The sequence below is a fragment of the Pholcus phalangioides genome, unplaced genomic scaffold (assembly GCF_987345545.1).
Source record: "Pholcus phalangioides strain wild (caught in Gottingen) unplaced genomic scaffold, Ppha-v1.0 ptg000039l_1, whole genome shotgun sequence".
Classification (NCBI taxonomy): Eukaryota; Metazoa; Arthropoda; class Arachnida; order Araneae; family Pholcidae; genus Pholcus; species Pholcus phalangioides.
In genome coordinates this window covers 14,387,618-14,414,604 of record NW_028301625.1, presented here as the reverse complement: position 1 = coordinate 14,414,604, position 26,987 = coordinate 14,387,618, and the positions used below count along the sequence as shown (strand labels likewise).

General features: G+C 33.3%; 1 protein-coding gene across 2 annotated transcripts in view; it reads right to left on the bottom strand.

The window, feature by feature from the left end:
- The window catches only part of LOC149065610 (transcription factor EC-like), a 58,139-nt gene extending 32,380 nt beyond the window's left edge, over nucleotides 1–25,759 (bottom strand). Inside the window, exons 1-2 of one of the 2 annotated variants that reach the window (XM_089253875.1) lie at nucleotides 25,529–25,759; nucleotides 23,643–24,032 (exon numbers count right to left, since the gene is read on the bottom strand). In XM_089253875.1, the coding sequence (XP_089110001.1) occupies nucleotides 23,643–23,941 (299 nt within the window). In that variant the 5' untranslated portion in view covers nucleotides 23,942–24,032; nucleotides 25,529–25,759. The remainder of the gene's footprint in view (nucleotides 1–23,642; nucleotides 24,033–25,528) is intronic. The other variant, XM_089253879.1, reaches the window with a different exon arrangement.
- Nucleotides 25,760–26,987: the final 1,228 nt, after the last annotated feature.

Genomic DNA, 26,987 nt, shown 5'->3' with positions numbered 1-26,987 from the left:
GTATTTCGCAACTGATACTGATAAAAGAAGAAGGTTAAATAGATGAATTTGCAAGATACGGAGAAATTTGGATCGAAAGGGTTTGAAAGAGATCGTAACTGTTATTAGATGGCTAACAAATAAATCTACAATAGAAACAATAATGTCTTTCATACCTGTGTCACTGATAAGTTAGATGAGATTGCATAGTTGTCTATAGATACGGATATGAAACAGCTGTTTCTATATGAACTTCAATTGATATACTAATGAAGTTCCGCTTACAAAATTACGTTATAAATATTGATAGTTCGCGTTAGGCGACTGTTGTATATGTTAAAAATGTGATAAATCGGCTATTATGCATACTTACCAATCGTCTTGGTAAGTTTAATAAATTCATCACTTTTACCGGCGAATATACATGATAACCACTCAAGTGTCGTTGGTAAATTTGATAAATACTTGATCTAATACTGATTTATTGCCTTTATCTGTGATTAAGCATAATACCTTAGTGTAATTGGTGAATTTGATAAATATGAAAAAACATTCCAAATGATTCTAGTACAAGTGATGAACGCAGTCGGACCCCGATATAATGATAACAAATTTTACGATCGTACCCCGATGTAATGATGCATTGCACGTATGAATTATCATGTATAGTACGATTTATCACGATTACCAATTACGCGACGCTTGGGTATTATGCATAATCACCGGCAAAAGTTATTAATTTAGGGAAATTTATCAAACTTACCAAAATGCTTGGCGATCATGCATAATAACTGGTTATTATGTGCGATATAAACAGGATTTGTCACATTCACCGCAACATATATATACAGTATAGATGAAAAATAAGAAACCTCTCATTTGATTTTTGGAAAAACGTATTGGATACGTGTAGAATGCACTAATTGATCAAGACTAATTAACTTAATAACCTAAATTATCTATGTTTTTATTCAATCACCGGTTTTTTAGATAAACATGTGTATCGAGATATGATGGGTCTTTTGCTATACAGGTTGTCCCACATTGTTTGCACAGTAGATATCTCTATAACCATCGACTTGAAAAACATACTTCTAATCAACATTTTTTTTAAATGACGTGCAGTTACTTAAAATGTCGTGAATTTCCCAATACGAAAGAAAAATAAATTTTCATGTATACCCTGTGTTTTCTAAAACTTCCAATTAGTGAAATATGAATCCCGCTCTGAAAAGTCGTTTTCACAAAAAACTCCACATTTTTTAAATGTAATATTTACCGAAATATTGGTTATTAAAAATTACTATATTCTGAGAACCTTTTTGGTCATAGCGTATACAGGCTCCTACAGGGGAGGGCGAATGTCCAGCTCTGCCCTCCCGCTTGTGCTAATAATGCAACTTTTTTACTGAACGAGGAGGGGAACGAGACGGGGCTCCTGTACCCGCTATGCTTATCACTATGGTTTAGTAACTTCTAATTGCCTCAAAATGTTAATTTTTAGGGACTATAAACAAATGACACATTAAATGAAACAGGTTTTTGTTTCATTTAGATTATTCTGCATTTTTTAAAATAAAAATGCTTTTCATCGCTCACTATATGTCAGATACTTCTTATCCCTATCCGTCATTCCAAAACAAAATTGTACTTGGAAGTACAGTATGTTTCTAAAGTCTACGGTTGCAGAGATATTCGCTGTGCAAACAATTCGGGACAGCCTGTGAAGCGACCATTTGAAAAGTACAGTACAGTTTTGTTCTTTAGTTTTAGACAATGGCATCGAAAACAATGAAAATACACCAAGCCAGCTCGTTGAAAAGAAAGTATACAGTAATACTGTGCAACTCTTGTATGCTAATCAAACCGGTCCATTTACTATGCAGCAACTTACTGAATATAAATGAGACAATCAGGTTCAAGTCACATATGTTCAGCAGCTACTCAAAAAAGAAAGCTAATCGTTACACTCATTTCTCGGTGAAAATTCATCTTATTGTTCCAAATTGAATATACTTTATATAGTAGAACTTGATCAATTTGAATTCTGGATAATTCGTACTTTTAAGAACTCCCATTGACAGTTTTCTATCAAATTTAATGTTAAAATTTCTTAGTTCGAATTTTTTGGATGATTCGAAGCTGGTGGAAAAAAATGTTTTTTGTAAGAGCAAAAAAATTTAGTTCGGAAAAATTATACAAGAAGCTAGACTTTGCTTTTCTCGATCAAGTTGTTAAACAACAAATTTTTAAAGACTGATAAAAGTTTGAAAATTCTGTTTTTTATCTACTCTTTTTTTTGATAGTTTAATGCCCATTTTAACTTTGTTCAGCTGGAGTGCATCGAGACTGTGTACCACTGAATACCAATTATGCTTTTTAATCTATAGATCAAGGTGCACCATTCAGAATTCTGAATTTTGTTGTCGTCATCAAGAGTATGGAAAGAATCAGAAAGTTCAGATTGTAATACGTTAATGAAAGTATATTTATATTTCCTTGATAGCGTACGAATGATAAGCAAAATTTGGGAAACAGTTGGAAAACTGATGATCATAAACTGTTTTCGTAAAGCAGAACGTAGTCAAGAAATTCTGCAGTGATGCATGTTCCAGAGCAGTGAGGGGAGGGGAACAATATAACAGATAAGATCAATTATTATAATTAATAAATTATAAATTATTAAAATATAAGAAGCAGTTTTGCAACTGATAATAAAATTTTAATGATGTGTGTGATTAGTATTATCCTATATGAATGTTGATGATTAAGTTGGAATTTGTGTTCATTTTACATATCCAGGATAGATTAATTGTGTAATTCGAATTTTTTCCCCACTGACTTTGGACTGTATATAAGTTCGACTGTATATGTATCTAATCGATCATTGTTAGAAGTTGTACTGTAATGTCATTTACGGCGTAACAACCATGAACCTCAATAAATATACTCGTGAGCTTTACTAAACAGTGAAGTACCTGTGTATACGTAAATCAGAACACTACAAGAAAAGTATTTGAGTAGAGAAAAGAAAAAGACAAACTCTGTTTATGCTATTTGTGCGGAAAAGACCTAAAGGCATCGCTTATTAAATGAGACTCCAAAGACTCGGTTTTTCTTGAGGACAGGTAAAGACGTACGGAAACGAATGCCAAAGAAACTGAAAAAAGAATATCAACTCTAAAAGCAGATTGGCAATCTAGAGCACAAGTTCTTCATTGAAATGCAATAGAGGTAATAGCATGGCCTACTTGATTACTTGACATGATGGATACTTCGTTTTTTGTTTTGCGAGTTCATATTAGATTATAATAATCCATTTATTACTTGTCATTCCTGAATGTGTTAATAGTCAATTTTTTATTTTACAAATACAGTAATTATTACATACAGTTACTATTAAGCCTTTTAGTACTATTCGTTCTAGAGTGATTGACGTATTCAAAGCATAAAAAAAGTGATCTCGAGGATTGGAAGAAAAAAATTAATGAAATGCTTTTAAATAAACCGCAATAAGTCGTAAATAGAACTCGAATTATTTGTTTTTTCGTACCTTAAGTAAATTTATGATCCAGATCACTCACCAATGATTTTAACAACCAAAAATTGTGAGATATTGGCTAGTGTATTAAAAGTGAGGCAGTCCTGTATATGTTACGATTGTTACACGTAAATTCATTATAAAAACAACTTTTGAATGGTAACATTGTATTTAAATTTTTTGTTCATCAGATAAATATTAAGGACTATTGTCGTTGTGGTAAATGCTAATTTTATGCAAACTCTGACGAGTTCACATTAAAAATATGATTTACTGTATTCATTTATCTTGATTTTAATTCTACAAAAGCAGCTTATTGTAACTCCAGTTTCATTTACAGCAGCGAGGTTTTCTAGTGAAAATTCGTATATATTTCTCTTACAACAAATCGAGAAAATAGTTTTCATCTTAATGTATAATTTGTTAAATTGATATCTGCCTACATTACTGTACAGTATATCGTCCCCCCCCCCTCATACTAGAAGCACGAATGTACACTGTCTTTAGAAAAAAAAGAACGAGGGAAATGTGTGTGTGTGTGACGTTTGAATCTACTCTACCCATGTTACTTTATAGAAGTTATTTTCCTAAAATGTTTTGTAACACGTACGTGTTTCAATAGGAATACACATTCGTTTTTCAAGCAAAACTTAGATATAGCAAAGTAAGGTATCTAACTAGCTGATTTAAAAAAAGTGAAAATATGCGCATTCGTGCTTTTAGAACGAGGGGGACGCTATCAAATCCCAGGAATGGATTTCAGATCAGTTTTCATATATCTAAAGAAAGTAAAATAAACCAAAAAGATGTGACAGAATTTATAGAAAACAAATTATATAGAACGATAGGAATATATAAAGCATTTTTTAAACGAAACGAAGGGTTCCATTGTTGGAAAACCATTCATAGCTAACCAAAAACAGTATATCTATGATTTATGGAAGTACTTTCTGAGAGTGAATATAAGTGATTTGCAAGCTGAGATCACGAAACTCAATAGAATAAAAATAGTTTCGAATTTTGAAATGTTACGAATTAAATAGCATAATAAAAATTTTAAAGGACAACCAGGATCATCATTTCGCGTAATGATTAATATTTTAATTGAGATTGAGATCGCGGATCGTATCTGTGATATGTATATAAAGATCACTGAGATGTGTAAATTGGTATCTCCTAATTTGTTCGAATATGTTAGCGTATACGTAAATAAAAATCTTTCGAAAGTTTTTTACAAAAATATTACTTTAAAAAGAAATCAATCACTTCACGAACCAAAACAATTCGCAACTTACAATGCACGTACATTCAAAAATAGAATCGGTAACTTTTTGCCAGCTTTGAATTGGCTCAACCGGTTATCAAACCAGTTTTGTTGATGCAGAATGGGAAAATAATTGAGTGTTATTACTACATAGAAAAAACACACACGCGCACGTATATACTGTATGTATATTCATTCATATCTGTTATTTGTTTCATTTCTCTGGCAAAAATATTTTTTAACCTGTTTTTCTGTCGAATTTCGAAACATCAGAAAAAAATGGCGATTTTCGTAGAAGGAAAAAAAAACAAATCGGAAGAATTTTCTTTAATAACACAGGAAAATTCCAAAAAGAAGAGAAAAACGATTTCTTTTTTAGTATGTCTATTTGCTCCTTTGAGAAGCCATGCGCCCTTACGTTTATGCAATAACTTGTCATTTCACAAGGTCACCAGAGCATTACTCTGCATGGAGCGTATACTAGAATTTTCCCTTAGCGACAAACACTTTTGCGGGTTAAAACGTTTTCTTGTTTATCGTAAAATTGAAGAGAAATTTTTCATTGAAAGGAATATCGGCCATCATATATAAACCAGGGCCGTAACTAAGATTTTGTAAGGAGGTACAGTAGAGCAGCGGTTTCGTACGCAAAATTTCTCACGGAATCCTTGATAGTTATAAGGCTGTTCCGTGGAACCCTTGATGATAATGAGGCTGTTCCACGGAACTCAAACTAGTTTTGAATATTTATCTAAAAAAATGTGTCTTTATACTGCCGTTTCAACAGCATCATATCCCCAGGGCAAAATGAGAGAGGGCGCTTAGGCAAAACTTTTTAATTTACATATTTATTGTCATGAATCATTGTGATCTTATCGTCGAAGCCCCTACGCAAATGAGGTCCCCCGTGCCGTGCCCAGACGGGACTCGTGTGTTAAGATGGCACTGGGTGTCCCGTAAATTCCCCAATTCAAGAATCCTCACTCCTGGTGGATAAAAAATGTTTAAAAAAAAAACATTGCTTTTACAACTTACAATTTCCTGATGAAACGGAAAATGACATTTATGAATTTCTGAAGTTTCTGGTTCTGAAATTATATACGAAAATATGTAATGTTACTGTTGTTTAGTTATCCAAGTGATCTGATTTTTTTTAAACAACACTATCTCGTCTAAAAAATGAAATATAATGTTGAGAATAAATGTGATTTTCAATACTATTAAAAAAATTGACTTTCAGTCAATATAATCAACATAATCAATTAATTTCCAAAGAAATTTGTTTCGTTATTTCAATAGCATTTTTTGTCATTTTTAGAGAATTTTTCTTCAGTTATAAAGGCATCTTTACGAATTTTTAAGGCATTTTTTCGAGTTTTTGGGAACTTTTGTGGTAATTTTTCAGAATTTTTTAGGTCCGCAACATCCGGGAATCGATGATTACCAGCAGGTGAATCACGGCACGTTATGGCACCACTGAAGTGCTGGGAGGTCACCAGAGCCGTAACTAGGCTGAAGCGACCGAGGCACTGCCCCAGGGCCCGAGCCAAATAGGGGCCAAAATGAAATTTACACTTATTTACATAATAATAACCCTTTCAAGAAGAGCCCCAAGGAAAAGTCTGGCTCGGGGCCCCGAAAAGGTACACTGCAAAGGCACACCTTGTGGATCACTCGAGAGTGCCATGGGATTTTTGAAATTCTGACCTTTCTTCTTTTTTTTTTTTGGTATCGTGACTCATTAATTTGTATAAAATGAGCCAGTTTTGACAAAAATGAAAGAAATTATTTTATGCAGTGTCTACAAATGATTGAATTATTTTTGTGATTTTTTTTATAGCTGGCAGTATTACAGGCATGGTGATTGAGTTTGATGTATATATATCTCCAAGTATATCATCAAGTATATCTCCTCCAAGTTGTATTTGGTTTTCTCTCGAGTTGTAAGAAGGCAGTGTGTCGTCGTTTAGTCTATAAGATAGCGTCGAACAGCAAGAATGCGTTTACTTTTTACTTCTGTGAACACACTGCTCCAGGACGCGTTGAAAAATTTGTTTACGCAGCAGTTAAAGATTATTGACGCGGACTTCATTTATTAACAAGATAGTGCTCTGTCCTATTTCAAGATTCTACAGTAGATGCGATCAAAGATCATCAATGTTGGGAATGATACTCACAAACAGCTGTTGTGGCTTCCACTCTCTCCCGATTAAGCCAAAAAATTTGCAGTTCTTTTGCTATGCAGTTGTGAAATTATAAAATTTTTGTGATCTAATGTAAATATTACATATGCCTACGATATAAAATCTTAAAACCTCTCAAATCATTTGTAGACACCATATCATGAGTATAACAACAAAAGGATCGCCGTGTTAGTAGAAAAATTTTCGTAGAATAATAATAACGTGTATATTACATACATTTACTGTATTTGAGTTAGAGTACATAGTTTTTCGAAAACTACTTCCATAAAAAACACACCCCCATTGACAATGTGAAGATTATTATCACATCCTGTCACAGCATATTTTAAACAGGTGCAAGGAGAAGAATGATGGAAAACTGTCCAGTCAGTGAGGAAAAAATCAAGTGTGAACATGACCTTGGTGAGTGACAAATCCGACGTCACTGTTGCACAGTATTTTCTTTTTCAAATATATATAATCGTGACAAAGCCTCCACAATAGTATAAGTGAGAATAAATACCGTTTACTCGGATATTTCCCGTCACTTTTAGTCGTGTAGCGTGGCAGAAAGAGAACGTTCAAAAAAACAAGGGAAATAAAACCAAACTGATTTTTCCCGATGAAATATTTCGACATTTATTTCCAAAATCGAGATTTCTCAACTGACTTCTAGCCAAGAAATCGGTTGTTAAGATTTGAAAACTGTTGATGAATGTCTAAATGTATTGAAAGAGTAGAAACTCTTTGAAGATAAAAAATTCCGTTAAAAAATCTCTGTTAGTAAGTTTAGGAAAAATGTACACATATAGTATAATAATAATATAAATGCTATAGATGAAGTCCGCGTCAAAAATCTCTCCTATGCGCCCTGTATTTATATACAGGGTGCATAGGAAAGCCCCTTTACCCTGGGAATAACTTGTTCATTCTAGAAGTATAACTTCCGAAGGGGAAAAGTGTGTTCAAATAACTTTTAGACCTCACATACGTCATTCATATCGCAAGGGGTTGTATGCTATTCAAATAAAAAAAAACTTTTCATTTGGTCAATCTGACTTGAAAAAAACCAATTAGAAAGTTGTTGCTCTGTCTGTCTTGAGTCCAATAAAAAAAAATTCTGTGTTTTTAGGTTCCATATCAGCTTAGGTATTTCATTTGAAAATTTTTCAACATGAAGGAAATAACCACATAAACTCTCTCTCATTCATTCAAACAAACTGATTATACACTTCATATGCTGTTCTTTCCCTCATTTTTAGCGATTTTGTAATTCAAATATCTCAGTGAATATTGTACGTAAAAAACATGCTTTTGTTGGGCCCAGAAGAGACAGGGCAACTACTTTCTACGTAATTAGTTTTTTTCATAGTTGAGTTCACCCCGTCAACCTGCTTTCAGCAGGTGAATCCCGGCTCGTTATGGCACCACTGAAGTGCTGGGAGGTCACCAGAGCCGTAACTAGGCTGAAGCGACCGAGTCACTGCCCCAGGGCCCGAGCCAAATAGGGAGCCAAAATAAAATTTACACTTTTATTTACATAATAATAACCCTTTCAAGAAGAGCCCCAAGGAAAAGTCTGGCTCGGGGCCCCGAAAAGGTACACTGCAAAGGCACACCTTGGGGATCACGCGAGAGTGCCATGGGGGACGGGTAGGATGGATGGGATGGGGGACGGCATGGACGGGTAGGACGGGGGTGACCAAATAAGAAGTTAATTTTTTTTATTTTAATAACCATACAATCCCTTACAATTTGAACGACGTATGTGAGGTCTACACCTTATTTGGACACTTATCTAATTGGAAGTGTGCCTAAGATCAACGGTTCGTGAGTAATAATTCCAGAATAAAAGGACTTTTTTTTATACACCCTGTTTATTTCAAAATTTCTTACCCAGTAAAATCAGGGCAAAATGATCCTGTTATAAAGTGTTTTATGTGTATTTACATGCGACTGCTGTCGAAACATACTCTGACATAGCGAATTTTTCGCTTTAATCACGCTCTCTTTAATCCAGGGGTGCTCCACTTTATAGAGAGCACTGGCTACTCAAGTGATTTAATAGTCTGTTCGGGCCACAATACTATGATGAAATAGTTTATAATTTTGAAATTTTTACATTTTTTGAAAATAGTACATCGAGATTTTTTAAATTTCAACAATCTGGCTCCTTGACTTAAACAGCAAGAGCTATAATTGGTTAATGAGGTAAAATTAAATGTTAATAATGTTTCAATCAAATATACAATTACAAACACAAAAGCCACAACAAGCAAAATCCCCGACAAGGTTGCTGAAAATAGATTCTCAGAAAAAATTATGAATGCCAAATATATTTAAAGTACAGCAACCCAAAATAATAGCTATTATCACGAAAAACTAATAATTATGAAAAATATAATACACTGCCCATAAAATGGGCTGCAGTGTAACGGTGAATGAGGTATTTATTTGGTTGCGATTATGAGGTATGTATTTGGTTGCGAGTGATGACATATTTTGCCATTGTGAATTTTGTGCCGCAGAATTTCACTGAAACTGCACAAACTTTGTCTTGTCTTTTCAATACAACTAAATAGTTCGGAGTAGTTTGAATAGTCTTTTTAATCGAAGTTTTACTCATAGAGGGTTATAAGCTATCTTTTAAGAATTATTACATCTTGATAGATCTCACTGTTCATAATTACGACATTTAGAAGTTTACCGAATGTCTAAATAGTGCCACTTTTTAGACACTCTTGTAAAGAATGTGAATAGAGACAATCGCAATTCAAAAAATAAATAAATAAATAAAATTAGAAAAATTAAAAAAAAAATTTGAAAATTGCACTGATCTTCACAATATTTTATTTAATTACATATCTATATGATTTTCACAATGAGTAACTTAACTATATGAAGTATATTGAAATCATAAATAATAAATACATGAACAAATATGCAATATGGCTTATCTAGTCTTTATATAAGCTCTCTCTCTCTCTCTCTCTCTCTTTTGCTTGAAACATATTCGAAATTTTAACCCTGTAGACCTGCTGGAAGGACCTTTAAAGTCCCCTGAGGTCACAAATTGTATGTTTTTACGTTTATATGTTTGTGTCTATATACTGTATATGTTTGGGTCTGTACATATGTTTGTGCTTTGTTATATTAAAAAAAAACAATTTTTTTTTCTATTTATTAACACTATTAATTTCAACTTTCGTCGTATACTTCACATGAATTTTTGCTATTTAATTTTATTTTCATGTCATTCATATTTTCAATTATGCACCCGTTCTTCGTGCCAAACTGCCAAACTTATAAATGAGTTCACGTCTGAATCAGTCTTATCAAAAGGAATTCAAAACCCCTGCATTGTACCAAAAAAAAAAAAAAAAAAAATCAAAGAAGCACACAACGAGAGTTTAAAATTTCCTTGATTCTATTTCTAAAGCCTATGTGAATCATGCCATAGGCACAATAGATATTGGAGTATCCTGGGGGCCTGCATTAGGTGGCGAACCTATAGACCTCCTACTACGATCCACTGACTACTAGCCGGTACTTGTCCTTTCCACAGAAACTAGCATTTGCCCCACGGTTTTTGCTCTCGAATTACTAATCGAATTCGCTTTAGAACGTGTAATATAAATCAGAAACTGTTTGGAACTCGATATTGGAGATAATACCGCGTGTAAGAGAAGCCGTTGCATGGTATCTTCTTCCGAAGTTTTCTTTGCAACACACAGCTTCTTCTTTTTTTCTATTCTTCTCTAATGAAAGATCCTAGGCAGTGTAAGAACAAGGTCGTTTTCTATCTTAACAAGAAAAGAATTGGGAAGTAAAGGCAATGTTATTATTATTCTTTCCTTTATTTCTAGCTTGTTAATTTAGTTGATTTCTCTTCGAAAAAAAAACCGGTTAACATGTCAGTTTCGGTTTTCGTAGATATACGATATATTCGTGAGTCATTGCTCATTTCATATTTTCTTTTTCTCGTCTTCTGGGAACCAAACTCCAGTTTGGTAGCCCGTGGCAAAAATGGGAGAGATAAAAAACAACGGAGCCTAATATCAAAAACAAATGCCTTTGGTGATAATTTCTTTTCCTCTCTGTCCAGCGTGACCTGTCCGGCCACAAAAAATACAGAGTGCGAGCGTTATTTGCCGTAGATAAATTGGTTTAGATGAATTTAAGGGCATAGACTTTCTGTCAGACCCTGTCATGAATTTCCATTTTGGCAATTGCTTCATCGTTAACAAATTACCTAAAAAAATTACATGCTGCCTCAGGATTACTTAATAATCCATTTTAACTGATTGATTATTCAACAGGACAATCAAGAAAGAAAGAAAAAATTCTCGCTTGTACATTACTGTAAATAAGTGTTCTAAAATTAAGATCTTGGAATAGATTTGATTCTGTAAAAATATATTGATTTATGAAATGAAACAAAATTATCATAATGAATGCAAATATTTTCGCCGTCCTAGCACCTACAACTCTGCAGGTGTCACAAAAAGTACTCATCCAGGAATGGAATTCGTCGCAATAGGATGCCATAGATGGCAAGATTCAAAGATGGCAAGTTGCTAATGTCATTACGAGTCTTTTTATAACTTTACAAAATCATATATTCAACGCTATATTTTAATTATCTTTTTTAAGCCCACTGGTTTTAATATGTTTTGAATACACTGTATTTTCCTGCGTATAATCGGTGGATTACAAGTTAGAAAAAAAAAACCATGAGAATTTCTTGATGCGAGTTATACACCGCTGCATATAGGCGCACGCAGGATTTTCTCAAGGGGGAGGGTTTCAAATATTTTCTCCTTCTGGGGGGTTACGTTTTTTTCTGCAAAATACTATAATCTGGGCTCAAGGGGGGGGGGGGGGGCTTTGCGTTCGCCATTGCACCGATGTGTATTATCTGCAGCTTTTCTTCTAAAAGGTTGGAATACAGTCATCCCTCGGTTTACGAACTTAATTCATAACTGAAGTCCATTCGTAAACCAAATTGTTCGCAAAATAAAATAATTTTCCCTAGGGATCAATGTAGAATGAATGAATCCATTCTTGGGACTCCGAAGATTTCTATTGCGAACTTTTACAACAGCTCCTGTACATAGCCAATGGTTATCATCAAACCAACACTGAAAAAATTACCATAATTCGTAAGAGATGAAATGCAAGTGAAATGAAAACGATGTCAGAGGGAAAAGTCTGGTTTCTACAATATGAATCATCTATAATATCATTGTCAAAGCCCACAAAATTTCCGCTTACAACACTATTGGCCACAGTATATACTTCAAGCCAAATTGATAGTTTCTGTAAGACACTCATTGCCAAGCTTTGTAAATAAGAACTATGCAATGCAGGATGATAAAATAATATTTCCATAAGTTACTGACTGTTCTATTATTTGAAAACATCTTTGAAAAAGTTATTTTCTTCTGAGCTTGGTAAAGTTTGGAACGATCTGCTGATCCATGGGCTGGATAACAGGAGCTGTATTTGGTGTCGGGAATTTTACTCTAATGATATATAATCCTTCAACCAAAGGCTATCGAAAAAAATGTAATCTCAGACTTCTGAAATATATTTCCATCTAGAATTATAGGCCGTTTCGCGTGTTCGTAAGCCAAGATTAGTTCGCAAACCGAATCATTTTTCGTTGTTCATATACCGAATTGTTCGCAAACCTAGATGTTCGTAGACCCAGGGTTGACTGTAGGAATAAATATTTTAAAAATTAACTTATACAAAAATAATTTCAAATATTTATAGATGGAGTATAGATGCGATTAAAAAAATCGAAATAATTTTCAACCAAAAAAATTGTCACAAACCCCTAAATTTCTTCAAGATTTCGTTATTAATGAATAAAATTTCCATTTGCTTATATGCCGCAGTGGACTTTACGATGATATAGTTTTTTTTAGAAGTAGTGAAATTTGCATCTGCGAATTATGCACAGAAAATTACTGTACTTCAGAAGTTGGTTTTGTGGCCATATTTTGTACACTGAGCATACAGTCCATCATTTCCTTTATAAGTATGAAAGTTCATTGCTGGTATCTGCGTGTTTAAGTAAATTGTTAGCTTTTTCTATTAGTAAATTTTCTTCCGGCCAAAATAGCATTTATGCTTTATTTTAAGATATGTGTGTATGTTCAGAACCTAACCAATATCATAAAATTTTCATCCATAAAAAATAGGACAAAAAAAACATTTTCACTTGTTTGCAAAATCCATCAATCATATTTTTTTTTTGGCTATAGATGAAAAATAAATCTGAAAATTATTGTTAAAATATACCCACGAACGATAGAAAGAAATAAAATCTAGAAAAACCGCAATTTTCGCATATCTTCGGAGCCTCAAATAACAAAGGCTACACCGTCACTTCTTGGAGTGTGACATTTTTCACAGAACTATCAAGGCCAACTAAAAAAAAAACCCCATAAATATCTTTAATGTATGAGAAAACGAGGAACAACCCATTGTCTACATTTCTTAGATTCAAACGATATCTTAACATAAATGATGGAACAACACCTTAAAAAACCCCTCCTCCATAAAGTTAACACGATACGAGTGAAACTTCAAAAAATGATATTCCTGGTGATATCGTTGAATATTCAGTCATAAAGGCACGGAGATCCACAATATTCACTTTATCATGTTTCTAGAGTTCACGGAGTGGGTTGCATTACCTATTTATTTATTTATAAATCATTCCAACAACAGAAAATCGAGTTAGGGCACCACCTCTTATATTGTTATTGAAGAATATAGGAGCTAGTGGTTACAGTTGTAGAGAGACAGAAAAACAATAAAGAGTTGCACACAAAAAATAAAACAAGTAAAAGAATAAAGACATTTAAAAAAAACGAATAAAACTATCAAAAATGCATGAGGTAAATGAATAAAAATAGAAAATACGTCGGATGAACTATTTTAAAAAATATTAAAAATGGATAAAATAACGAATGATATTGATAATAAAATGTAAAAAGATATATAAAATTCAGAATGAAGACACAAAATTTTTACAGTTTAAACAGGGGATTTTTAAAATTCTCCAAAGGAGTATAATTTTTTTTTATTAAAAAGGTTTTTTAATAAATTTGAAACAACTAATTGTTTAAACTAAATTGTTTAAATTTTTTAAACAAATTTTATAAACAGGTGCCCTTTTTTTTCGACAATTTTACAGATTGCGATGCATGAATAGGATCATAGTCGCAAATATTAGTTATGTAGTTTTTAATTACAAATAAATTGCAAGATTTCATGATATATACAGGGTGGGCAAAAAGTCCGTAGAAACTTAAAAAATTCATAAAAACCGGAAAAATAACCGAAATAAAAAACGGTTTGTAGGGTTAGCATCACTAGGTCACGGGAATTTTTTAAAGACAGGAAAAAAACTCAAAAGCAGCCGATAGGCGGCGCTGACGTACACAAGTCAAAAAAAGATACGCAAATAATGAACAGAATGCCTCCAAATCGTTTATTACAGAAGTATGTGTTCCACATGACCACCACCACACAGGGGACAACACATTGCGGGCGAGTCACAAATCCAGCAACAGCAGAGTGCAGCAGGTCCACATATGCGGTTTACAACGGTGAAGTGGTTGTGGATTAGGAGCGCAAGTTCTTATAACTGTCTCATTTACATATTTCCACCGAAGTCGCTTGTACCAGTGCTACCTATCGGCTGTTTTTGAGGGGTTTTTTTTTTGTCCTTTTTCCTGTCTTAAAAAAATTCCCGTGGCCTAGCGATGCTGACACTGCAAACCGTTTTTTGCCCACCCTGTATATTTAATAACGTAAAATAAGATTCTGGAAAAAATTGAATGTAAAGATGAATGCACCCTGCATCATCGTGATTGTAAAAATTTGAAAGACGAATTATTTCTTTAAAAAAAAATTTTAATTTAAAAAAATTGGAAAAAGAAAACAAAGATGCGATGTCATTTATGTTTTAATTATTTTTTTTTTAGTATTAAAAATACAAAAACAACTTGAAAATTCCAGAAAATGAATGCTTGGATCTGAAAGGGCTATAGGCGTATGTTTTTGTCATTTAATGACATGCAGCAAAATGAAAGTTTGGCAATACTTACGCCTTTGATAAACGATATCTTCTTTTTGCTCCGAAACTCAAGCATTAATGATAAAGAAATAAATAAAAACAAGACAAGTGATTATATCAATATTAGCCATTAAAATGCAAGGAAGGATGTTGGGTACTTTCAACAAAAATGACAGCCGGAAGTCTGCGGTTTTGTTAAAGCCGATCAAAAGTCTGAAGTTCGTTTCGAAAACGGGCATAATTTAAAGCAAGCTGGATCAGCTTCTTTTTTTGTGTGTCAGAAAATGATTCATCACGCCTATATATCAACGGAAATAAAGTCGAGGATAAATCTCTCAAGCTCGCTGCATGTATAGCTGATTCGTCCTATCTCGTATGATGCAGGCCTTATAATAAAAATATACCACTACACCCCACCAAATCTAAAAGTCATTTCCATAAATAATGAAGAATAGTTTTTGTGGATTTTTCTACAATCGTGAGACGACTTATTCTCAGCCCGATACATCAAGGAATTAGATATTTTTCTGGGTATTATGCCGAGGTGAACTCGGAAAGAAAAGTCATCTGGTCCGAGGGACTAGAACTAGGGTCCTTTTGCGGACCGGGTACCATATCCCTTTCAAACCCGAGCGTTCATTTTTTGCAATTTTCGAGATGTTTTTGCATTTTTGATACTCAAAAAATGCATTATAAAAACATAAATGTCATCAAATCTTTATTAAAAAAAAAATTTTGTGGAGAAATAATTTACTTCGTGCAATTTTTTTCATCCAAGATGATGCCAGGGTATAGTCATGTTCACATACAATTTTTTCCATAATTTTATTGCTAAATTTTATGTAATAAATCACACTTTTCCCGGAGTCACTTTCTCCTGGGAGCCATTTTAAAAACCTCCTAAAAGTTCAACTTTAAGTGCTTTAAGTGCTGCCCTCTTGATGAAAGAATCCAAAATTCATATTCACCATATTTCTAACTCAAAACTTACACAAAACTTTACAACCATTATATCCGATATTGTGAAAAGTAGGGTAAGAAGAAAATTACAATAAATTAAAATTAAATTATAAATGTAATGATAATAATAAATAGTTATCACGTAATATTTGGTAGGTCATTTTAGTTCTAATTAAAGACAAAAAAACAATGGTTTTGAAACAATTAGTTCAAAACAAATTATTTAACTTGATACTTTAGACCTTTATATTCTGACGGTACTTTAAAGTACGAGGTTAAACAATTTGTTTTGAGCTAATTGTTTCAAAAACATTGTTTTTTTTGTTTTTAATTAGAACTAAAATGACCTACCAAATAATTTACACACATAGCTATTTATTATTATCATTACATTTATGCTTTTATTTTAATTTATTATAAAAGCTTAAGTCAGGACTTAACTCCCCCCCCCCCCCCCCCGAGGTCAAAAATTCTGCAGTGAGAAAAAGCAACCAACACATTTGTGGCACCAGGGTCTTAAAGGATATATACACCAGGGGTGCACAGCCTCAGGCCCACGAAAGGTGTTCTGGTAGAAAAATATCAATACACGCAACACGATAAACCACAAATAACCATATTTCTTTCATAAAAATACGGTATATCGCCAAAAAAGTTGTCAAGTAAAGTTGCCAGTTACAGCCGTAAAAATTTTCAAAGGGAAAGTAAAGTTGTCATTTATAGCCCAAAAAATTGTCAGAGGGAAAAGATGTGAATTGCAGCCAAAAAAAAAATTGTCAACTCTCGCTGAAATTGCTGAAAAATCCGCTAGTCACGGATGATGGGTACTGTAAGTCAACATTTTTTCACCAAAAAAATAAAAAAAAACGTTTGTTTGTTCGTTTGACAAATATGTGAGATGAATATATTCATATGACTATATTTAATTATATTAGAGTCATAATTACTATAATATAGTGCATGAAAGTCATGAAAAGTCGTAAAAGTCATGAAAACAATCCGAATTCTTGATTTCAAAAATTCAACTAAGCATTGTTAAAAATTGGGGGAAAAAAGGGACATTTTATAAAAAAGTTGATGCGGCTAAAATCACGGGAATGTCCCATAAAATATGTATCATATTTACACTCTCTTTACGCCAGTTCCCGATATAACGGAATTATTTCGATGATTTTGCTTCCGTTGTTTTTTTTTGTTTTTTTTTTGGTGTTTTTCTCAAGAAATTCCTAGAACTAGGAATTGTTCTAATATGAAAAAAAATTATTACGTTTTTTTTTTTTTTTTTTTTGACGCTCTGACTTGCTCATTGGTATGACCCATATACAAGACATTCCCGTATTTTCCCGATGTTTTTATAAAAATGATCCGTGTTCTTTTCAATGAAGCTTTTACTTTAATTTACAATCTACTAAAATTAAGGATGGAGAAAATGTAAATGTTCATAATTTTTTTTTAAATAATAAATATAAATATTCATCACACATTTTTGCAGTGTTTTTTTAACTTTTCTTTCCGTGAAATACATTTAAATTCATCGCAGACATGCTGTAGCACTTTAGAGTTATTTACACACAACAACACTGATGATTTCGCCGACCTTTGGAAACATTTTTTGTCGAGAATCGAAAATGTCCTGTATGTATGATCTCAATTTCCAGTATTATTCTCGCTAAAATATGGTTACCTTAATCATAATGAAATAATTCCATGCATTCGATTGCGTGTGTGTGTTTGATTACATCTTTTATACTTAAAATTTCTTGAAAACGTCAACCTCGGTTATAATGGCAAAATTTCGTGGTTGAATTTTTCTCGATGTCATTTGCTAACCAAGTTTGACTGTATTTAAAAAATAATTAAAAAATAAAATTATTGACTTTTTTGTGGGAGACGTTTCCGATGTAGATAAACAAAAAGTAACAGCATATAGTCGATTCATGAGACGGTACCATGCTTTTTAAATTTTCTTTTAATTTAATAATCAAAGGCAAATTATAAATTATTTTATACTATGTTATGCGATAAAATGATTCTGGTACATATGTCTAACTGAAAAGCTTCATTTCTTCACATCTGAATTTTTTATTTTCAGCTCTCTGTTACACCTTGATCCCCTAGCGCGTGGCTCCTCTTTCAATTTACTTTCACCCGTGGGCCCCTCAGTATCCTAGGACAGCAAGGGATAGCTCTATGGTCTGAACTTAGGAACCACTGATGTAATGCCTTCTTTGTATGAATTGAAATAATATAATTAATAATTTTTTAAAAAATGCATTTATTTTTCTTGTGTCTGTGTTAATAAATATAGCATTTATTCCTTCAATAACTCATTAATTTTGGGTGTGTTAGAGGCTATTCATTCTTAAATAATATAACAAATATAATTCAATTCACATTACATGAATGCAAAAGACATTTCTTTAAGGCACTAATATACCAAGTATAAAGCGCCACAAGCGCTTTATACTTGGGCATATATAAAAAAAACGCAAGCAGCGTGCTGGATATTCGAAGAAACAAGGTAATAAAATTTTGAAGCTCATTGCTAATTCATGTTCTCGGTGTCGAATCGTCATACCTGCTCACAAGCAAAATCGAGAAATAAGGACGATAATTCATTGTGACATAGCATCCGCTACAGCCTTACAGCAATGGTTCTCAGACGTTTATCACCCGTGGCTTCATTGCCCAGTTAATGTTTCATCTGCGGCTCCCCAAAATAGTTTAATGCATATTGTGCATTCATAAAAGAACCAGTTCAAGACATAAATAGGCAGGCACACACACAGACATCGATATTTCCAACTCGTCCCTGACGAAGGTTTGTGACGCCCCTTGGAGCCGCGACCCACATTTTGAGAAACATTGCGTTACGGAGTCTTCTGTCTAGATTTATGAGCAATTAGCAGTGCAGTGCCCGACTTTGACATAAGGGAGCCGGCCCTGGGTAAAGCAGGGATTGGTGGAAAAACTGCGGATAAGGTTAAAGATCTTTGGTTAGTCAATGAATATATAATCTGTGCTCAGAGGCAAAATGTTATGTCACTTTTTTAAAAATTTCAAGATGACAAATTATAAATGATATTTTGCCAACATGTGATTCTGAAGCTTTTTGACTTATTAAAATTTGTCTCCGTTGTTTTCTCCTAAACCGAAAGATTATTTTTATTACGAAATTTTTCCCCTTCTAAAAATTAAAACAACACTCCGGAATGAGGAAAATTAAATTTTTTAGGAAAAGTGACTTATGACATTTTGCCATCTGAGCACAGATATATTGTTCAAATTTTGGGGCACAAGGAAATACTTCCACTTGCTCATGTGAAAATCGGGCCCTGGTAATTAATCTTCAAAGTAGTTCAATCATTGTTGGAAATTGAAGATAAAAATGTTAGCAAACTTACTCTTCCGATTCGAAAAGCTTGTTTGTGTTTCCAAATCAGTGTCTTCGACAGTTCCCAATAGATGTTTCAAAAAGGAATAGAATCCCAGGGAGTCTCTGTTAGTTTTCTTACTCATGCTTACAGCAAAAGAGTAGTAGTAAATAAACGATTTTCTAATCGCATTTATCGTTCTGTTATTTACAAAAGCTTTAACTTGTCAAACCGGGGGAGGGGGGAATAATTTTAAAAGACCTGGGATTTCTATTAGCAGTAGAACTTTATCAGTAGATAGTTAGTCACCCTATGTGATTGACAATAGAGAGGGGTAAAAAAAAGAAGAAGAAAAGACAGGATTTCGTGTCTAAGCATTTTGAAATTTTAGGATTGATATAGGTTTAGAGATCTACTTAGGCTACATAAAAATAACGCCAGAATTTCTAAACTTCGTGGCATATCAAAGGTGGAAAAACAAAACCTATTATACCAATTTCTTTTTTCAATTTTTTTAATATTTTAGAAAGTACATCATTTAGTCTGATTTCCAGTACAAAATCCTGCTATGTATAAGTACTATACCTTTTTGATCTACAAATAAGAAGACTCGATTCCTTGTCGGGGCCATTTTTTCAGATCAAAAGATTTTGGAGGACAAAAAACACTTTCATTGATTTCAAGTGTGTGTCATTCAATAAAGTTCTAAGACCGACATAAAAACGAACATGCATTGTAACTGATTGACTCGACCGGCGAATAAATGCATAACCATATTATAAGTGGAAACACTCTATAAGCGGCGGATGAATTCCTTGACCCCATTCAAGGTTACATGTATTTCCTTATTCTTCAAATACATAAAAGAACAATTTTTTTTTGTCATTCATTATTAGTACTTAGTTAGCGTTTCTCTATTTCGTTTACAAATCATTCCTTTTCCCTCATCAATTTTCCTCTTCGCAGTCAATAAATTATTTGAGCGGCAAAAAAAATAAAACAATAATTAGACATCTCTATTTCTAGTTATAAAACATTTCGAGAGAATCTAGTTACCTGTTTCATGTTAATATGACATCAAAATGAAAACAAACGCATTTCAAATCCGTAAGTCGAAAATGTAGGTTGTAATTTTTTTAAATATTTATGTGTCATTTATTAGCATATTACCGACTTTTTATTTTCTTGATATCTATGCAAAGGGTATGGTATATATATAATTTACCTAAGTATATAAATTTGATAATTTTCGTCAATAGCCGCCAGGGCAGAATTGAAAGCTTAAGGATTCTCATAAACCGTCGATGTTGTGTTAACCCTCTAAGCTGCATTTACGAGATATCTCGCCTCCTTAAAACCCTCTTATTTTATCACTGACACTCTGAGACAAGACCAGATATTTTGTAAAGCTCATTTTTCAATAAAACACACTTTATCCTATGCTTCTTAATTCAGTGTTTTTAAAACTTTTGTCACCCGCGGCTCTCTTACCCAATTCATGGGTTCATCTGCACCTATCCAGAATAGTTTAGTAGATATTTTCACTTATAAAAGAACCACTTCAAAGCATAACTAGGCACACAAATCAATATCCACAGCTCGCCGCGACACCCTTGTCATAGATTGACGACACCCGCAGGAGCCGCGACGCACACTTTGAGAAACATTGCCTCAATTTATATTTGCTGAACATCGTAGGAAAACCTAATTCATGAAAAAGATAATGCATTTTAAAGAGGGTTTAGTGATTCCTAGCATGCCGCTTGAAGGGTTAAACTATCGACGAACGGGGGGGGGGGGGCATGACTACATAAATACAAAAATGTATTTCATCATCCGGGGCAATCATGACGTTTAGCGAGTGGTTAAATAAAAGCAAAGATTGAATTTGCGGCACCAGGCAGGGCCGTCTTAAAAGCATCATGGGCCCCGGGCCAAGCCAAATGATTTTTCTGAGGCCCTACCAGGCAAATTTTTGAAAATCTCAACCAGATCCCATTTTTGTGAGACCCCCCTTTTCTCTTGAGGCTCCCGGGCCGTGCCCGGGTGGGCTCATGCCTTAAAACGGCACTGGCACCAGGTGAGGCACTCGTGATACCACATCTGCCTGCCTTCCCTCGGTTGTGGACCCTGTCGACAGATAAAACTTATATTTCGTAAGTGTCTAACATCGAATTTCTCAAAACCGATTTCTCAAAGCCCTCTCAGGAATTTTATTTTTTCCCATCGCCTTCATTGTTAAAAAATCACATAAGATCGCATGTAATATCTATAGCTTCTACTTTCCTAAGGGAATTTATTGCCCAAGTTAGGAAACTCTGATCTAAGAGAATATCACTGTTTAAACACATAGCATGTGATATCGATTGTTTTTACAGGTACACTTCCATTCATTAGTCTTAGGACGAAAAATTACAAGAATTCTTTCACAATTCCAAATTGCACTTTAGACATTGCGAAAAGTTTTTCTTTTCCCTTTCTACATGAATAGCAAAATTTTCGCAGCTGCTTGCAATTCAGTGAGAAGTAGCAGCTGTTTGTTTGGCTGTCTGGCGGCTATTTTACATACAAATCCTGACGATTCACAAAACCCTTTTCTTTTTATGGAAATATATTTGGCAATGAAATATATAAATCACATAGAAACTGATGTTTTGATCTCATCTTTTCGAAAGGACTTATTTCGCAATTTATAACTTAAAAGAGTGTAGTTTTGGTTTTGACTCTTTAGCACACTCTTTAGGAATTCGGGGGATTCAGACTCCATTGAACTACAATATTATATTATGAATGAAAAAATCGGCTCACACAGAAAGTCAGATTATACACATGGAATGTAAAAAAATTCTGAAAAAATACACATAAATATGCACGGACTAAAAAAATCAATGAAAATTAAAAATGAATGGAAGTCCCCAACAACTTTGGGACCTCCTCTTAGATTTTAGGTCCCACTGACCCGCCAACTCAAGACACCACTGACAACACTTAGGTAGCAACTCAAAAACTTGCATCAGAAAACTTTACTTTTTCTATAAAACCATAAGTGTTAAAAAATTTTTAAATTCTTTTTACTAGTAGAGGCACGGTGAATTTTTATTGGCAGTTTATAAAATTCTCGTTGAATATATAGCACTGTGTATATATTTTTTTGAATATTTGAATGGTATGACATTAATATATCTCGTAAACACTTTAAATCTCGAAGAATTTTCTATTAACTGTGCATAAATCATTTTGATTAGCGGTGATGAAGTACAGTAAATGGATTATCGCTTACGTACCCTTTTTCAGAGCTTTCAGGTTTGTTATCGAAACTGTAGATTATCGTGCCCAGTATACAATACTAATTGCAACTTTAATTATTTAAGTATTAGCAATAATTATTAATTATGAATTAATTATTATCATTAATTATTAATAACAAAGCATATTGCTGTTTATGATTAAAAAAATTGAAATTCCTGAAACGAAATTAATTAAATATCTGAGCTTGAAAAATTTGTGGAATATTTTATTTTTTTGGACAGAAACACTCTTAAAGCTTCTTCCGAATTCTAACTATATATAATTGGTTTTTCTTTTTAATATTATTCATTAGAGAAAAAATGGTTTCACACAAATGTGATATTAACAGAATTATTACTGCTTTTTTTTTTGGTAACATATCAAAATGTGTCATTAATTGATTCCCAAATTTAAATCTATTATATGCCAAATTATATCAAAATTTACCATCTATTTTTCAATGTTTTAGGTTGATTGCGATCCCCCTCTGTCATTTCTCTCACAATTTATTAAAACTGAGAGAGAGAGACTTCTCCTTTTCTGTAATATTTTAATTCGCACAATTCACACGAGCGGTTTCAGGAATTTTTTGACTCGAAGAGCCATTTTTAATGAAAAAAATGGAATCTCTTTCAGGCACACATCTCTGTTTTTTTCTATTTATTCATTGAATTTATTGATTGATTTCATTTTACTGGTTTTCTATGAAACCATGTATGTTAAGAATTTCAAAATTCTCTTTGCTAGAGCGAGTCACAGAAAACTTTTTTGGCAATTATAATTCTCGTTCAATATATATATAGCACTGTATATAATGTATATTTTTTTAATATTTGAATGGTATATAGTATTAATATATCTCACAAACACCTGGAGGAAAAAAAATTATATTTATCGTGCATAAATCATTTTGATTAGCGGCGATGAAAAATTGTTATACGAATCATCGCTTACTTACCCTTTTTCAGAACTTTCAGGTTTGTTATCGAAACTTTGTAGATTGTCCTGTCCAGTTTCAAAAGAGATCTCTCGTTGTTTAGTTTTCACCGGACTCAAAACCTTGACAATGCACTTGACCAATGATTTTTTCCTGTTTGCGGTTGTCCGTTTTCTTGTCCTGCAAGTATTTCTTTGGTTGACCGAACTGACAATAACAAGGACAGGCGAGCCAGTAGAGCGCTTGGAATTGTCGCGCGGCTGCTGTTGTTGACTTTGATTTTCACTTTTTGCTCGTGCTGTCGGATCCCGGCTCGGCATGACGTCACGGTGACGAGACGAGGCGAGTCATCGAGACCAGAATGCTACAGTAGAAGCACTACTGCTGCCAATGTGATCAAGGAAATATTCACTAAATAAAAATAATAATAAAAAACGAGGAAGAGAAAAATAAGGAAGCTTCCCGCCAAGCACGACGATTCGAGTAGCTTTTTTACTGTTTGTTTTCTGTTTCAAATATGAGAAAAAGGGAATAGGATTTTACACATAAAATACCTAACAAATCTTTTCTATTCTTTCCCTGTGTTGTTTTAAGCTCAAAAATTTCGGCTATATCGCAAAGTAAATTGAATACCATCTCCGATTCGGACGAAAATTGAAAGCCAACTAACTGTCGAGTTTCGGATTCGCATCACAAAAGAAACAAAGTTTGATATTACAAAATGATCCGCAAGGACAACCAGTTCGCTCTACAGACCGGTCGCTGTTTGGTGTGTTCCGGTTAAGTATAAGTAAATGAATAATCAATAAGTTGTATCGATAACAAACAACGAATTATAATGAGGAGATAACTAGATTAACAACTTGCGTCTCTTAATTATGTCAATTTGAATTCAAGTTCGGTTTCTATTTGACATCTCTCTCGCTCTCCTGGCTGATCTGATCGTAATGTTGTTGTCTAAAATTCCGTCATACATTATAATTTTGATCTAAAAAATTCCAAATTTGAAAATTGATATCCAAATGTTTGCAATTTGATTTAACACTCTATGTGGTTCCGTTGATATTTCAATATACATGGTAAATACATGGTCAAAGAGAAACCCACTATACCATTTTTCTCTCTTTCTTTTTAATTTGAAAGTATGTTTTTAGTGTCATTTCAGTACAAAATGCAGCTATATATAAATACAATATTTATTTATTTTTTTTTTTTTGTCTACAAAGAATTGATTCCATGTTAATGTCATTTTTTGAAAGCTGCTGAAATTTTAAGTTTTTTTCTTTTCAAATCACACCTAATTGAAAGGATTGGGAATAAAATTAAAGGTGAAAATATATTATTCAATTCAGATAAGCAAGATTTTATCTGCTTATAAATAACATTAAAATCAAGGCAAACTGTATATTTTACCCATTAAATTTATTACCCATTTAACAATTACATTAAATTTTACCCATTTAACAATTACATTAAATTTTACCCATTTAACAATTACATTAAATTTTACCCATTTAACAATTACATTAAATTTTACCCATTTAACAATTACATTAAATTTTACCCATTTAACAATTACATTAAATTTTACCCATTTAACAATTACATTAAATTTTACCCATTTAACAATTACATTAAATTTTACCCATTTAACAATTTTAGCTAATTTAAAAAATCCACTCTAATTAAATTGTTGTGTTGTTGCATTTTTCAATTAAAATTATGGTGACAGCAACAATTTTTATTCGCTTTCTTAAAATTTTTTTTTTTTTTTGAATACGTTTTTATGGGTGTGAACTAGAGGGTTAAACTATTCCATTCCGATTGACCCATTTGGTTGCATAAAATAGCGGTATGGTGTAGCTGTATTTGACAAAATTTTTCTAATGGACGAACAAGAAACTTACCGTTTTCCTCAAAGTAAATTTAGGTCCGATTATCAAGACGAAAACTTGACGTATTGGTGTTGAAAAGAACCAGAAAATGATCAAAACTAATTATAGAATATGTTTTGAAATTCTCACGGATATTTCAGTAAGATTATTGAGAAATAATAAAAAGAACAAGTGCTCCCCCTCCCATCTGCCATCGGCGCAGAGAATTACATAGTAAAAAGAGAGAGATGATGTTTCTAGAGTGGGTTTTCCCGGCGGCTTATCTAAACTTCAACGCATTAGGACACATCAAAGAGATAAAAAGCATCGGGGGCGATACTGTTTGACGCGTTTCATGAAAAAGCGATTAGTGCCAAGCTCAAAGAGCACTGATACATGCACCTCAATAGTGAGAACTTTAAATAACAAAAAATTATAGTCTGTCTCTCACACTTAAAAACATGTATATTGGAATATTATTGATGATTAAATTATTTTTTAAATAAGGAATTTCACATTGTCTGAGCATGTGACTTTCTTTACAAGTTAATTCAGGGATTCTTTTAATTTTTTTACGTTCACGGTACTCTTGTGAATGATGTTTAGAATTTCAAATAGATTGAAAATTTATTATCCAAAACTATTAAAGAAAAAAATATTCTTGGAATGCTATGGATCTGTCGCTTTTATATTGAAAACTACAGATACAGGTACAATGAAGCTTCGGTTATCGAGTGATTCGGTTAACGAGCGATGACTCGCATTGACTCGCGCTTTGTTTGTTTAGTTTCACGTTATCACAACTGTACCACACATGTACAGTGGAATTGTGGGTAATATTCTCCCCTCCGGTAAGCGTGCCTCACTCGAAAAATGAACACACGTGTGAACATGACTGTGTTTTACGATAGGAAACTAGGTATAGATAGCATTGCAACCACGCGTATGTGAGCTTGAAGCTTTTTTTTTTTTTTTTTTTAAATTCTGCTTAGAGAAAACTGTGGGCTGATTGCATTATTGAACGTGACTTTGAGGGGCTAGCTCGTGAACAGCAGCCACCATTTGTCGAAAAGATTGTGTCCTTGGGGAAGGCCATGGGATCGAAGGTGGATGAGGATGACATTCTAGAAGAAGTGAAAGAACATGGCCAGGAGGTGACCGTAGATCCACTGGTAGATCTCTATTGCACGCAAGAGCAGGAGAGCTTATGGAGGGTATCTTGTCTGAGGAAGAGAGAAGTGAGAAGAGAGAGATGCCCTTCACTTCAAATTAGATTATAGAAATGTGTGGAATGTGGGAATCTGTGCAAAATTTTGAAGGAAACAACTACCCAAATAAAGCTGTAGCAGTGTGTGAGCAACGAGTCTGTCCAACGACAATGCAATTTTCCATTTCCGAGAAATAAAAAAAGAAGGCAAAAACAAGTGTCATTAGATAGATTCTTTTTCAGTCGCATAAATTAAGAATACAACTGACTTGAAGAACAAACAAC